This window comes from Protobothrops mucrosquamatus, unplaced genomic scaffold (assembly GCF_001527695.2).
Source record: "Protobothrops mucrosquamatus isolate PMUCROS unplaced genomic scaffold, P.Mucros_1.0 scaffold315, whole genome shotgun sequence".
Classification (NCBI taxonomy): Eukaryota; Metazoa; Chordata; class Lepidosauria; order Squamata; family Viperidae; genus Protobothrops; species Protobothrops mucrosquamatus.
This window is the reverse complement of record NW_015386655.1, coordinates 808,429-822,668: the sequence shown is the minus strand read 5'-3', so window position 1 is coordinate 822,668 and position 14,240 is coordinate 808,429. Positions and strand designations below refer to the sequence as shown.

Here is a 14,240-nt window from a genome sequence, read left to right as displayed (position 1 = left end):
CTGCTTCCCTGGGGGTGTGGCTGATGACTATGTCCTGTGTTGGATTTTTTGGTGTGACGGATTGTTGATTCTATGGATCTTTGTCTTTCTAAACCCAGCTTCCTGGTTCCAATCTTTCTGACAAGATTATCACATCTGCATTTCTGCAGACCTGGTTTCTGTTTGGGGTAGATAGAGTTGGAAGAGGGTTGGTTTCTGCCTTTAAGATCCTTTGGGTAAATATAATATTCTGCCTTTTAATTATTCCCAAAAATATTTCTTTCTGGGGGGAGCTGACTTCCAACATTGCCATTCTGGTTTCAGATTTTATCCATGTGCCTAAAAGGCACATTTGAGCCACGCATAAAATTGTCTCAACTCAGAAGTGTCTGTTGCTAGCCATGATAACACCAAAGTAAAAAATGCATTAAGATGTCACAATGCAAGCCTTCCCTTTTGTATTTGTATCATACATAAGTACATAAGAAGACATTGCACCATGAAGTTGCAATTGTGTTTTGACACTTCCTACCTTCCTCCCCCCAAACTATGTTTCAACTTTAGCATTTACCTGAGCTTTACTTACATTCTTTTCTTTCTCACTTTCTTTGTCCTAGTTTGGCCTACACTACACTTTCCCCATCTTATCACCTCTAGCTCCACCTACATATATGACAGCACTTGAAATCAAAGGTTCCTACTTTATCCTTTCCCATATTGGGTTTCTTCTAGAAGCATTTATTTATTTATTTATTTATTTTACAAAATTTATATGCCGCCCTTCTCCCCATGGGACTCAGGGCGGCTCACAGCATGTTAAAACAATATACAGAATTACCCCTTCTAAAAACCAATTAAAATCCAAATATTAGTGGCTGTGACTATTTAAAATCATTAAAAATTATCCCTATTTAAAATTCACCCTAGGTCAGGCNTGTGGGAGGGAATCTGCGGCAGAAGGCGGTCTCGGAGGTAGCCAGGACCGATGCCATGGAGCGCTTTAAAGGTGGTGACTAGCACCTTAAAGCGTACCCGGAAGGCCACTGGCAACCAGTGCAGCTCGCGCAGCAGCAGCGTTACATGGGAGCGACGTGTCGCTCCCAACACCGCCCGCGCGGCCGCATTCTGGACCAGTTGGAGCCTACACTAATCAGCATATATTAAAATGAGATTTCAAAGGGTAACCACCTCCAATATACACTTCATAAATGTAACAAAAAGTGAATAAATAAAATAAATTATGCATATGTGGCCCAGAGAAACAACACAGCATAGTTTGGATGAAGTTTTTAGAGGAAGTTATATTTCTCACACTTTTCATATCAATACTTGGAAGAAAACAACCAAGTTCAGAGCGAGCCCCAAGGATCTCACAGAATAACCTTTTTCTTGAAAAGCTGGCCCCAGAGAGCCTTCTGTTTAAAGATGTCCTCTCCTGAAAAGCCTTTCTTGTTCTGATTAAGGAAAAAGAATGTACAAAGAGTGAACCAACGGTGGCTTGAAGGGATCCACCAGGAACTTGCAAGAGGAGAGCCGGAAGTCAGACCGTTACTCACAAATCTTTCTCTCTAGGACAGGGGTCTTCAAACTTGGCCACTTTTAAGACTTGGCCACTTTTAAGACTTGTGGACTTCAACTCCCAAAATTCCTCAGCCATTTCCATTGCTGACCGAGACAGTTGCTAAGCGGGTTTTGCCCCATTTTATGACCTTTCTTGCACTAACGGTGAAGTGAATCCCCACAGATGTTAAGTTAGTAACACGGTTGTGAAGTGAATCTGGCTTCCCCATTTATTCTGCTCATCAGAAGGTCACAAAAGGGGGAATCACGTGATCCTGGGACACTGCAACTGTCGTAAATATGAGTCAGTTGTGCCAAACGTTTCAATTTTGATCACATGATCCTGGGGATGCTGGCCTGGCGGTAAGTGTGAAAAACCATCATAAGTCATTTTTTTTCGGTGCTGAACGGTCCCTAAGTGAATGCTTGTAAACAGTGGTGGGATACAGATATGGGAACAACCGGTTCTCTGCGGGGAGGCCATTTCCGTAAGTCCATTCTGCCGAAGTGGTATGAACTGGCTGAATCCCACCACTGGACACAGGGTCTCCTGCTTGAGCAGGGGGTTGGACTAGAAGACCCTCAAGGTCCCTTCCACTCTATTCTGATTCTGATTCCAGATTCCCAATCCGTGTAGGCAGTGGTGGGATTCTCTGTATGGATGCCACTTCCGGAAGTTCATTAGCTACCGGTTCTGCCAAAATGGTGTGAATCGGCTGAATCCCACCACTGCTTGTAAGCCAAGGACTAACCGTAATTTAAACTTGGCTATGCACAACCAGTGTGAGACAGATTAACATCCTTTCCTTTTAATGACACAATCCCTAACACCAGCTGCAACTCTCCTTCTCCTACACCTGTCTGTTTAGTTCAACCCAACGGCCCTGTACTCCGGGAATCTTTTCACACCCGTCCGTCTGTTTCATCACGTAGACATGCTTGTTTATTTGATGATGGCTGCAGGAGAGATTCTCACCAGTCTCTTTGCTCTTGAAGTGATGGCATGAATGCATCGGCACTGACAGGGTGTGGAGGGGAGGGGTTGGGGGGGAATATGACAGAAGAGAGCAGCCCCAGATAAACCCATAATTCTGCCATCTCCAGGCTGCCNAGTAGTCCAGGCGAGAGGTGACGAGGGCCTGAGTGACTGTGCGCAAAGCGTCCCGGTCCAGAAAGGGGCGCAACTGGTAAATCAGGCGCACCTGATAAAATGCCCCCCTGGTCACGGCCGACAAATGATCTTCCAGTGTCAGCCGTGGATCCAGGAGGACTCCCAGATTGCGCACCCTCTCTGAGGGGGCCAAGGATTCACCCCCTATAGACAGCGATGGAACCAGCTGACTATGCCGGGGTGCCGGCAACCACAGCCACTCGGTCTTGGAAGGGTTGAGTCTAAGTCTGTTCCTTCCCATCCAGACCCGTACGGCCTCCAGGCATTGGACATTCACTCCCATAATGACTAACCAATCTGGCCAAATCAACTTGGAAGGCTTCAAGTTGGAGAAAGCTGCCCTATTTGCCCGGTGAAAGGGTATTGAACCCACTTGAACCATAACATGACATCTGCACTCAAGAGCCTCACTTCCTTACAGATAAAAGAGGGATGTGGACCTCTAGAGAAGCATGGGACAATGATCTCAACTCTCCAGGCATTGCCTCTGGGAAGTCATGTCTCATTGTTGTTTTCCACATCTATAGACCTGGGCACAAGCAGGAAGTGGGGAATGGAGAAAGAGAAAAGGCCAGTGTGGATTCTCTTCCCTGTCTTTCCTGTCCATGGTTTGCTTTTCAGTCCAAAGTAGTCCCCAAAGCAGCTCTGGGGATCAAGGGATCTGCCCGTTTCTGAACACCAGAGGCCTACAGGCAGGCTAAAATAATGGTGAAATTACAGCCTTTCCTTTATGCAATTACAGGACATCTGCTTACTGCAAAAAACCAGGGAAAGCTACCATATTTTCCCCCAACTATTTATAAACAGTTATAAACATGCTGATTTGCTTGCAGTCCGAAATAGTAGCATAGATAAATCTTGAGGGACCGGCCTTTCATTTAGCTGATTGTGGGTGCGTTTTCGATCTGAGATTCACCTGTGTCTCAACTTTTGCATGGTCTCCAATAGCAAACAAATCAGGTCATAAGTATTAAGAAACGTGAAGGTATGAAATATTTTGACCCTATTCAGGGATCAAGCAGTGGAGGGATCAATCCCTCTTCATTGCCTTAACTAGGGATTGTATGCAAGAACTGATTGCTCTGCCAATCATCTTTCTTCTGTGTCAGAAGGGCAGCTGGCAGTTAACCAAATGGATTGTTAAGCAATATGTACATTTTTTTGAAAAAATAAGTTTCTAGATCTCAAGACTGTGAATTGTAGGGCTCTCAGATTTCAAAGGTGAAAACCTGGATGACCAACAATGAGCAGCGAAAAATTTGAATTTTCTCATTTAGCATATTGTGATGGCACAACATATTCTAATGGGTAAATATGACTTAAAGCTTGTCATCAACACTCTAACTCATTTTACAATTAATTTCTTAGCAGTATTTTTGGAAGTGGTTGGCTTCTGCTGTTGTTCCAGAGCTGAGAGAGAATGACTAGCCCAGAGACACCCAGATGACTTCATGCCTAAAAATCACCATCTTCCAGTTTCTAGCCCAGGGCTTTGAACCACTGCATCAAACCCAGTTGTTTTCTTTTGTTGTTTGGAGGGTTGTTGCTGCTCTTTTAACAGTAGTAGTTTGGAGCTGAATGTTGCGTTTATGCAATGTATGTCCTTTTTGTGATGTCATTATTATAACTACAAATTTACATGTAAATTTTATTTTGTTTTGGTTCACTGTCATCCTTCACCTGAATCTGATTGCAAAATTTCCAGCAAGCTTTGTCTGGAAAAACTGGAGGATTTATTGAAATAAATACAGGAATGAAAATGCAGATTGCGCATCCCTAACCTAAAGCTAAAGTTTGGTAGGTTAAGAGCCCCATGTGATTGGTAAAAATGGCATATCTGTGGTGCAAGGGGCAAAGTCAGCTCAAGGTAAAAGTGGATATAGCCAGTGGTGGAATACAAATACCTGAACATCTGCGTGGATGCCGCTTCCAGAAATCTGTTCTGGGCCTGGGCCTCCGAGGCCCATAACGGACTTCTGGAAGTGGCATCCATGCACTTCCGGTGGGCCGTTCTGGGCCTGGGAGGCCTCCCTGGCTCAGAACGGACTTCCGGAAGTGGCGTCCACACACTTCCGGTGGACCACTCTGGGCCTTGAGAAAAAAGGCTAGGGCATCAGGCGGTTAACAAAAAATTAACTACCGGTTCTACTCAGCTAGTGCGAACCAGCTGAATCCTACCCCTGGGTATAGCATGAGATTAAAAAAAAAACCCATTTATTTTAAATTCCATCTGCTTTTCCATAGCCAGCTAACTTTTCCTGTTTTATTTAGTTGTAAAATCATAAACTTTGGGAGAGGGGGTTTACACATTTTGTTAAAACTGTCAGCAGCTGATAGAAGGGCACAGGCTGTATAGAAACCTGGGATGGGGACCTGCAGCTTGTGTACCCCCATGCTTTACACTTTCCCCCCATCCTAACAATGGAAAAATGACTTACAGTCAGTATAGGCATTTGCAGCTAGCAGCTCAGTCTTCTGACACATCAGAAAAAAACACAAAGAACAGATGAAAAATGCTATGCTAAAAATAAGCAGGAAGTATGTTCCTTTAACCCTCTTTTCTTTCATATTGCTTTTCGATCACTCACTTTTTGTGAAATATCCAAGGAACGTCATGTCATTGCATCCTGTTTTCCTGGATTTATTTTATTTGTGGAAATTTAGGGAGTGGGGATGGTTGGTAATACAATGCAATGGCAAGAGCAGGTCTTGTGAAGTGGACAATATTCTATTATAAGAGTCCTGGTATCTTTAATTAAAGAGTTCTTATTTCAGATTCAGAGTTTTTATTACCAGACACAAAAAGCAATGTTTTTTTTTTTAATACTGTGAGACCTTTATTCTGAATAACACTTGCTTGTAAGTAAATTTTCTAGGAGAATCATTTTAGGAGAATTGACATTTGCTTTCAATTAAATTCAGAACATCCAGCCTTTAGTAATGCTGATGGACTCTGACATGAAAATAACCGCAATTAGGATAACTTGGAGAATGTGAATTTAAAATTATCATTGCAATTACAATTCTTAGACTTGTAGAATCATAGAACTGTGGACTTGGAAGTGAACATAAGAATCTCATCCAGTTATCTTCAAGAAAAAACAGTTAAACTATTCACAAGAAGTGGCTGTCTAACCTTTTCTCCAGAGAAGGAAGACCCATGGTTGTCAATAGAGACTGACTCTTTCACTGTTGCACAGATCTTTTCATCAGGAATTTTCCTCTTATTTTTAAACAAAATATTGGTAGCTGCAATTTATGCACATTATTTCTGGCCCTACTTTCCATGGTCATGAAAATAATTCCTGCCCATTTTCCTTACGGCACCCTTTCATAGATTTCATATCCTATCACCCTTCAATCTTCTTTTTTTGCAGGGTGAACAACCCAAGGTCCTGTCCCCTATCCTCAGAGGGTGTATCCTTAAGTCCTTCTATTAACCCAAAGGTGCTTTTTTAAGAGGCAACTGGACTTTCTTGTTTTTCTTTGAAGACATTTCACTGCTCATCCAAAAAGCTTCTTCAGTTCTCACTGGATGGTGCGGAATGGAAAGATTTATACTCCTTGCAGGCAGCTGGTCATTTGCATTATTTTAGAGAGTTGTTGAGGCCACCTGGAGGTTTATCTGTGTCATCAGGGTCAGCTGAGTGGTGTGGAGCCTGTCTATCTCCAGTCTACAACACAGTCCTTTCATCAGTTCCAAGAAGGCTCCACACCCATTTGCACTACTCAGGTGACCCTGACACAGAGATAAACCTCCAGGTGGCCTCAACAACTCTCTAAAAGAATGCAAATGACCAGCTGCCTGCAAGGAGTATATATATCCTTCCATTTCCCACCATCCAGTCAGAGCTGAAGAAACTTCTTGGATGAGAAGTGAAATGTCTTCAAAGAAAAACAAGAATGTCCAGTTTTCTCTTGAAAGAGCACCTTTGGGACAACCATGACCTGGATGACTGAGAATCTGCATAGACATTCCTTACATTAATTTTGTTGGTGTCTTCCAAACCCTTTCTAACCTGTCAATATCTTTTTGGAAATTTGAATGGTAAAAAATAATCCAGGTGTGGTTTCACCAGTGCAAACCGGAGGGGAATAAAGACTTCACATGCCGTTCAGGCAGCACTTCTATGATGCAGTACAAAATTGCTTTAACACCCCCGGGTGTCAAACTCGCTGTGTCATGTGACATGTTATGATGCATCGTGACTTTTTTTGCATTGCTGGAGTTGGGGTGGGCGTGGCCTCTGTATGACGCAACCGGCCTGCAGGCCAATAATTTGACACCCCTGCTTTAATCATTCTAGCAACTGCCTCACACTATTTGCCCATGATTAACTTGTTGTCAATGACCACACCCTAATCTTTTTTTCCCAATCTAGTGCTTTCAAGCCATCAATCCTATATCTTCTATACATTTCCTATTTTTTCCCCTCTCAGATGTAATTCCTCATGTTTTTTCCTATTAAAGGGCACCTTGGTCCAGTCTTCCAATCTATCCAGATTAAATTATAATCCCATTCTGTTATCATAGGTATTGTCCAGACCTCCCTGCACATTTCATTACTTTTCAATTAATTAGGTTATTAATAAAAAGGTTGAATGTAATAGTTAGGGCAGCTGGGTGACTTTTGGACCGGTCCCTCTTTTTTAGTCCTGGGAAACATGCAAAGGGCAAACCACTTCTGAAAATCTTGCTTGGAAAACTGCAAGATTTAAACAATCACTAGAAGGCACAAAATTTTGATGGTGATGTTCTGAATGAGACGGTCATTCACCTTCTGCTACATGCTCATTCCATTTTGAAATGTTTTTTTTCAACCGCACATTCCTGTGTTGTTGGTCTTTAAATTTTTATTTATGTATTTTACTTTTGTTCCCTTTGTACACCGCCTGACTCCCAAAGATTCTGCACTGTAAAAATGCAGCTTCCTCTTCACTCTTGTTATAGGTTATAATGAATGTGCCTAATCTATTTGTATGCTGTATATAACACTTTCCTCAATGATGCCCCCACATGTTTGGCACTACAATTCTCAGAATTTCCAGGAAGCATGGCTCTTGGTTGCAGTTGCTGAACTTGATGACAATTTGTTTGTTTGCTTGATTACATTTCTAGAGTTGCCTGACTCAACCAACTCTGGGTGGTTTACAGTAAAAGCAACCAATAATCACTCAGCATCCCCCAGGAGAGTCAAACCAGCTAAAAAAACCTTGTTCTTAAAAAAGAACAAGATCTGGTCATGCATATCATCCAACAATAAACCCTCTCAGGTCCTGGGGGCGGTGGGGAACCCTATTTTCAAAGTTCACTTAGAGGACGACAAGGTCAAGGCAATGAAAACTTGAGGAGGGCGGGGGACTAGTATTCCAGAGGACAGGTGTCATGGTAAGGAAAGCACGCTTAGATGCATTGTTTCAAAGATGGGACCTGCAGTATGCCCACTCTGCTTAATCTTACTGGGGAGGTGGGCAGAAAACATGTGAGAAAGTCTTTAGGTAACCAGTCCATATGCCATGGATAGGCCATCACCAATACCTTGAAATGAACCTGAAGGTCATTGGATGCAATACAGATGTTACTGTGGTAGACACCAAACAGCTGCCTCTGAGGTTATAGAAAAGTTCTAGAAGTAAGGAGAGGAAAGATATGACAGAGAAAAGCAGGTTCCATCATGAAGACTAGAACAGTTAGAAGGATGAATGGCAATTATTTTAAGGAGGATTAAAAGGAGAAATAACTGAATGCACTGAAAGTGTGTGGGATATTCCTTTTGTATCCTGTACTGACTAGAGAAGGAGAGTCCCAGCAGGGTAGCTGAGAGGACCACCAAGGCAGATAATAGAGATGTTGCAGGCCAGATGTGAGGTTAACTCAGATCTGAAGGATGAAGCAGCCACTGTGGAGAGTACAAAACTGCTTAACGGTTGCTTCGACATGGGAGGAGAAATGAGGCAGAGGCTGATTGCTGTCTAGATGGTAAGGTACCTTATGTAACAGAAAGAGGGGAACAAATTTAACTCAGTCAACTGCCCTGCCAGAAACTGCTTTAGTTCAGTTACATAAACAAAAGTAAGGCAGCCTTTCATTAAAAGACAAAAACTTTGCCTACAACTGCAAAGCAGAAGTCAAAAACCAGAGCATGAAGCAATGAGAGGCTCCAAATGTAAAGAGGGGCTATTAGCAGTGTGGAGGAATTGCGGGCCAGGAACTCTTTGTTCCTGTCTCCCAAAAACAAGGATAAGAGAATACCCCAAATTAATTAGAAAAAGTTGGGTTTGAAAGATGGAGGATCTGGGTGATAGCCAGAGAACATATTGCCTTTGGCTGAAGTATGGTATGGTTAATAATTGAAATAAGCAAGCCCAGAGGGCTTTAGTAACAAAGAGGTCTCCCCAGCTCAGCCTGGTTTCCTTTTCACCCATTTCCTTTGCAAACAAGAAAAAGCAAAATCTTCCACCAATGCTTTCAAACGAGTCTTTCTTGGCAGACCGAGTTGGCACCATTAGAGAAGCAGTGTTACAGCTGTTTGCAGGCCCTGGATTGAATGAAGCTAAGCTATATGTTGCCAAGTCAACCCAGCTTTGGGGGACAGGCCATTGGCAGGGATCCCAGTCATTATTCCAGCAATTCTGGGCTGAGTTTTGAAAGATATTTATTGCACAATCAACACTGGAGTGAGTATACTCACTCTCTCCCACATTTTCTGGTGTTCCTGACTCATCACCCATCCCTCCTGGTTCGTAAGGGCTTGGATTTTGTCTCTTCTCCTTCATATAATGAAATAATTAACTGTACAAAGTCTCAGCTAGGAAGTGCCTGATTTAAATCTGGATTCCGTTATGGAGTCACTAAGTTGCCACATCCATATCAATGTTTCATGAATTAAATAAAGTTCCCTATTTAAATTAAATTAAATTAAATTTAGTTTAAATTAAATACAGTGTTACCGTAAATAACTGAAATAAATAAAAAATAAAGTCATAGTAATTTGCAACCTCCCTCACCCTGGGACTGCCCAGAAGTGTTGGCTGTCCAGTCAGGACTCTATAGTCCTACTAGATTGGCTAGATGGGACTCAGTTCAGATTTGTTCTTAGCACTTAGCACCAGAAGGGAAGAATTGAAAATTATGATATCCTCTTGAAATTTTTGGAGAAAAAGTGAGTCCATTGCACTTCCTTCCTTCCTTCCTTCCTTCCTTCCTTCCTTCCTTCCTTCCTTCCTTCCTTCCTTCCCTTCCCTTCCCTTCCCTTCCTTCCTTCCTTCCTTCCTTCCTTCCTTCCTTCCTTCCTTCCTTCCTTCCTTCCTTCCTTCCCCCTTCTCCCTTCCCCCTCCCTTTCCCTCTCCCCTTCCTGTCTGTTGAGTCAGCTGAGTCACAATGTACAGCCTGAGGATCAGCTACCAATTACTGAAGCCATCTACCAAAATGAAGATGGTGGTCTTGGCTATATCTATTGCAGCAAGAAATTTGTTGCACCACAGTTTCATGCAAAAGGACAAAAAGGGACATTTCCATTTACCACATGGTCATCTAGGGATGAGAAGAATGGGATGGCAGCAACTCCAGATCTCATAGAAGGGGGAAAATGGGAGGGGGGAGTGGATAGCTGTGGCAGAGCAACCAGTGAAACAGGTAATACGGGGAGTTGTAGAATGGGCTTAAGCAAGGTTTCTCCCACCTTTATAATGTCACTGAAGAGGAGCAGGAAAAACTCAAAGATTAGCTATGGTCCTCCTTTCAGAGCATTGGGCTGTGGTAGGTGCCCAATAATACCACGCTGAGAGTTATTATCAATAATAAAGAAATTCTGATTCTGAGGATCTCGAGAATCTCAACTCCAAGCACACTCTGATCTCTGCCCATCTTTTCTATATCTTAGCCTGGGACCTCCCACTATGGAACACTTCCTTCTTCTGATGCCCCTCCTGGGTCTGGTGAGCAGTGAATTGCCATTTGTACAAAGAGGATTCTGGGACTTCTCCATGGACGATCCCTCGGTTCAAGAAGAGGAAGAGGCTTCTGGGATCCTCCCTACTTCGAGTGGATCTGAGGCAGAAGACATTCCTTTCTACCCAGGCCTCTGTCCCTTTGGCTGTCATTGCCACCTAAGGGTGGTCCAATGCTCTGATCTGGGTGAGTCCCTTTTCTGAGGGGGAGGGAAAGATTACAGCAGTTGGGCAAGATTGTGATCTAACATTCATTCTGGAGATCCTGGTGCTATGAACAGAGGTAAATGTCCATGGTTGGAAAATTTAAACCTAAGAAACAAAAGAGTTTAAAATATAAAACTATTGTTCCAAAAACAATATTAGAACATAGAATATCGGTAATAGGGTTGGAGGGGACCTTGGAGGTCTTCTAGTCCGACCCCCTGTGCAAGCAGGAGATCTATACCATTCAATCTAAATGGGTATCCAATTGTCAAATGCCAGAAATCAGGCAATCCAGGCAGTTCAAATGAATATAATGGTTTATTGCAAGCTTAAACTCTCTACTAGAATCTGAACTACTAAAAGCCAAAGCAAATTGGCAGTAGATAAGAGTCAATGGAATTCAAGGTGGGCTGAACTTAGATCTCTTGTGGGCGTGAAGAGACTTGAGACTGATGACACATTTGACCTTTCCCTCAGGCTCAACCTGGTCACCGCCCTATACCAATCTTTTCTTAAAAACCTCCAGTGATGGAGCACTCACAACTTCTGGAGGCAAACCGTTCCACTGGTTAATTCTTCCCACAGTCAGGAAATTTCTCCTTAGTTCTAGATAAGTTTTTAGCAGATGGATGGAAGGAAGGAAGGAAGGAAGGAAGGAAGGAAGGAAGGAAGGAAGGAAGGAAAGAAAGAAACACAGATAAGAGCAGCCATCTGGAATCGTTAGATCTTTCCATCAGGCAAAGTATTAACAAATAAAGGAAATTGACATACTGCTGAAGTCTGCAATGCCTGTCATGAATCTTGCTAGAACTTCCCACGACAGCTACCATTCTGGCTTCCTTTTCCTTGCCCCCACTCTGTCTGTCAAATAAGCTTCTGAGTGTAAACAAAGACCTCTTGGGCAGACTCTAAATGCAGTTGAAGAATAGAAGAGGAAACTGGCTATGTGGTTTATCCATTGTGCTAAACCACATTGTAAATTACAGTTGATTGGGCTCACACCAAAGTAGAATGTCATTAGCTAATTTGTGTCTTTTTTTTTTACTAGATGAGCTATATCAACAAACCAAGCCATGATAATCCATAAGATGTTTACAAATTGTGGTCAGAGCATATCTTTATTAGGAACCAGCATTTTCTAGCCTGCAAAGTAGGACATGCTACAAGACATCATTGTTACTTATTTCACAGCTATTATTATTAGCATTTGTGCTAAATAATATTCTGAATATATAAGACATATGGCCTATATGTACAAAGAGAGATAAAGTTCTTTCCCAAACTCTTCTCAACCAGTAAAATATAATAAATGGTGCAACTACACAAATTAAACCACTCTCAGACTAAGAAAAAGCACATACTACAATAAAATCAAATTTGAGCTGGCAGATTTATTCAAACCTTAAGCAGTGATAGAAAGATTAGAAATAAGAAAGAGAGAAATAATCTGTTGCCTTGAAAATAAAATTAAAATAAAATAAAGTATAAGGTTAACTAGCTAAGACCTAGTTAACTAGTTGCCTCTTTGGCAACAGCCTAAAAGTGAACATTGTTCTTTCCAAAGTAAGATTTGTTGAAATGAAAGGGATAGTTTTACAAGAATTCCAGCAACTAAAATATTTTAGAAACAATCTCTGCATTTGTTAGGGTGGAGATTTTGGGTTTCTGCTGATAAGGAGAAGCCTCACAGCTGATTGTTTACATTACAGTCTCCAGAACTGTCTTTACAATCTGGAAACTATCTCTTATATTTAAACTTTAAAGAAGACGATTAATTTATTAATATAGTTGCAAATGGAACAAGGGGGCACTTGAGCTTCACTTCTCTGCACCTGCTCAAAGTTGCATTTCACATTCAAAGATATTTCTGTGAAATACATGGCAGTTCAGTAAAGTCTCAAATTATTTGTTCCACTTATTTCATTTCACCATAGTTGGTCTTCCCTTACAGGGAATCCAGACCTTGCCTTGGCAACAGAAAAAAAGTTTGGGATGAGAGTGGGACTAAAGCTGTCCTGATGCTCTTTATTTTCCACTTGTGTTTCTCAACTGAATGGGTGTTTTGCAGGTGTAAAAAGTGCAGGATTGTATAAATCATAGCTCAGAGTTGAGACAAGGGCACCATCCGGAGGATAGTAGGTTCAAATAGGATTACCAGGCCATTCCAGTGACTGCTATTGAAACACTAGTAAAAAAAAAAAGAAAGAAAGAAAGACTGTCTTTAAAAAAAAAACTTTTATTCAATTTTTTAAATTAAAGATAGAAACTAACAAAAACTAATAATTATGATAGAAAGTCCTGCAAGAGACTGATTGTGCTGTCTCTCCTTTTCCTTCTCATACCCTAATAAATTAGGGGGGAATCTGCCTGAGCCGCTTCCTAATGTTATCTCATTGTTCTGGACTTATAAAAGACTTTAGCCCCTTTCCAATGTACATATATGTATCTAGGTACATACATGTGTATGTATCTCCTTTAGCAATGATAGGCAAATTTCAGGGTTACGTGATTTTCAATTTCATTTTTAACTAAAGCTCCCTCCACCCCCCACCCCCCAACAAAACCCTTTAACTAGAGCCTTGGTTGAAATATATGCACTTTAAAGCAAAGGATTTGAAGTCCAGAAATTTGTTTTCATGAGCAGAACTTAATGGAGTTGACAGTTCTGTCTCCTAATTCCAATCTATTGATTTTGTTGCTGCTACAGTCAAATAGTGGGGACTCAGATATTCTTATTACAGCTCACCCAGAGATTTATCAAGAAATTCAGATTCAGTCTATCTGTGCTCTTCAGATTGTACAAAAGGGCACACTGATTCCAAAGCATCTACAGGTAATCCTTCATGTACAAACGTAAATCGAGCCTGGAGTTACAGCTGCACGTTGAGTATCATTAAGGCAATCATTAAGTGGACCACTAGGTGACCATGACTGAATGTACAACCTTTTTGCAGGGGTTGTTAAGCGAATGCCTTGATGTTTAAATGAACCCATTTTCTTCAATCTGCGGCAGGGGGCGGGTTTGCCAGAAACTGGACGTAAATGCCAGAAACAGGCAAAAAACACTAAAAATTGCAGTAATGTGACTATGGGCTGCTGCAAACCGCCATAAATGCAAGCTAGTTGTCAAGTGCCCAAAATGTGATCACGTGATGACAGGGTGTGTGGCCATTGGAACTCCAGAAGTGGGATGCAAGCAGCTCTGGGGAGGTTTATCGTAGCTTTGAATGTTCACTAAGTGAGGACTACCTGTATAATCTAATACAAATTACAGAGGAGGACGTGTGAGGGGCATATTAGGGATAGCCAAGTCACCAGACTCAGAATGTGAAGCAATTTTTCCCGTTCCCTAGATTGAGATATAGCCAGAATC

The 14,240-nt window shown here is 41.8% G+C and overlaps 1 protein-coding gene across 1 annotated transcript in view; it reads left to right on the top strand.

Annotated features, from left to right (window-relative positions):
- Positions 1–14,240, top strand: part of BGN (biglycan) — a 55,409-nt gene that overhangs the window by 26,074 nt on the left and 15,095 nt on the right. The window contains exon 2 of the mRNA XM_015815114.1: positions 10,594–10,847. Within this exon, the coding sequence (XP_015670600.1) occupies positions 10,610–10,847 (238 nt within the window). The 5' untranslated portion in view covers positions 10,594–10,609. The remainder of the gene's footprint in view (positions 1–10,593; positions 10,848–14,240) is intronic.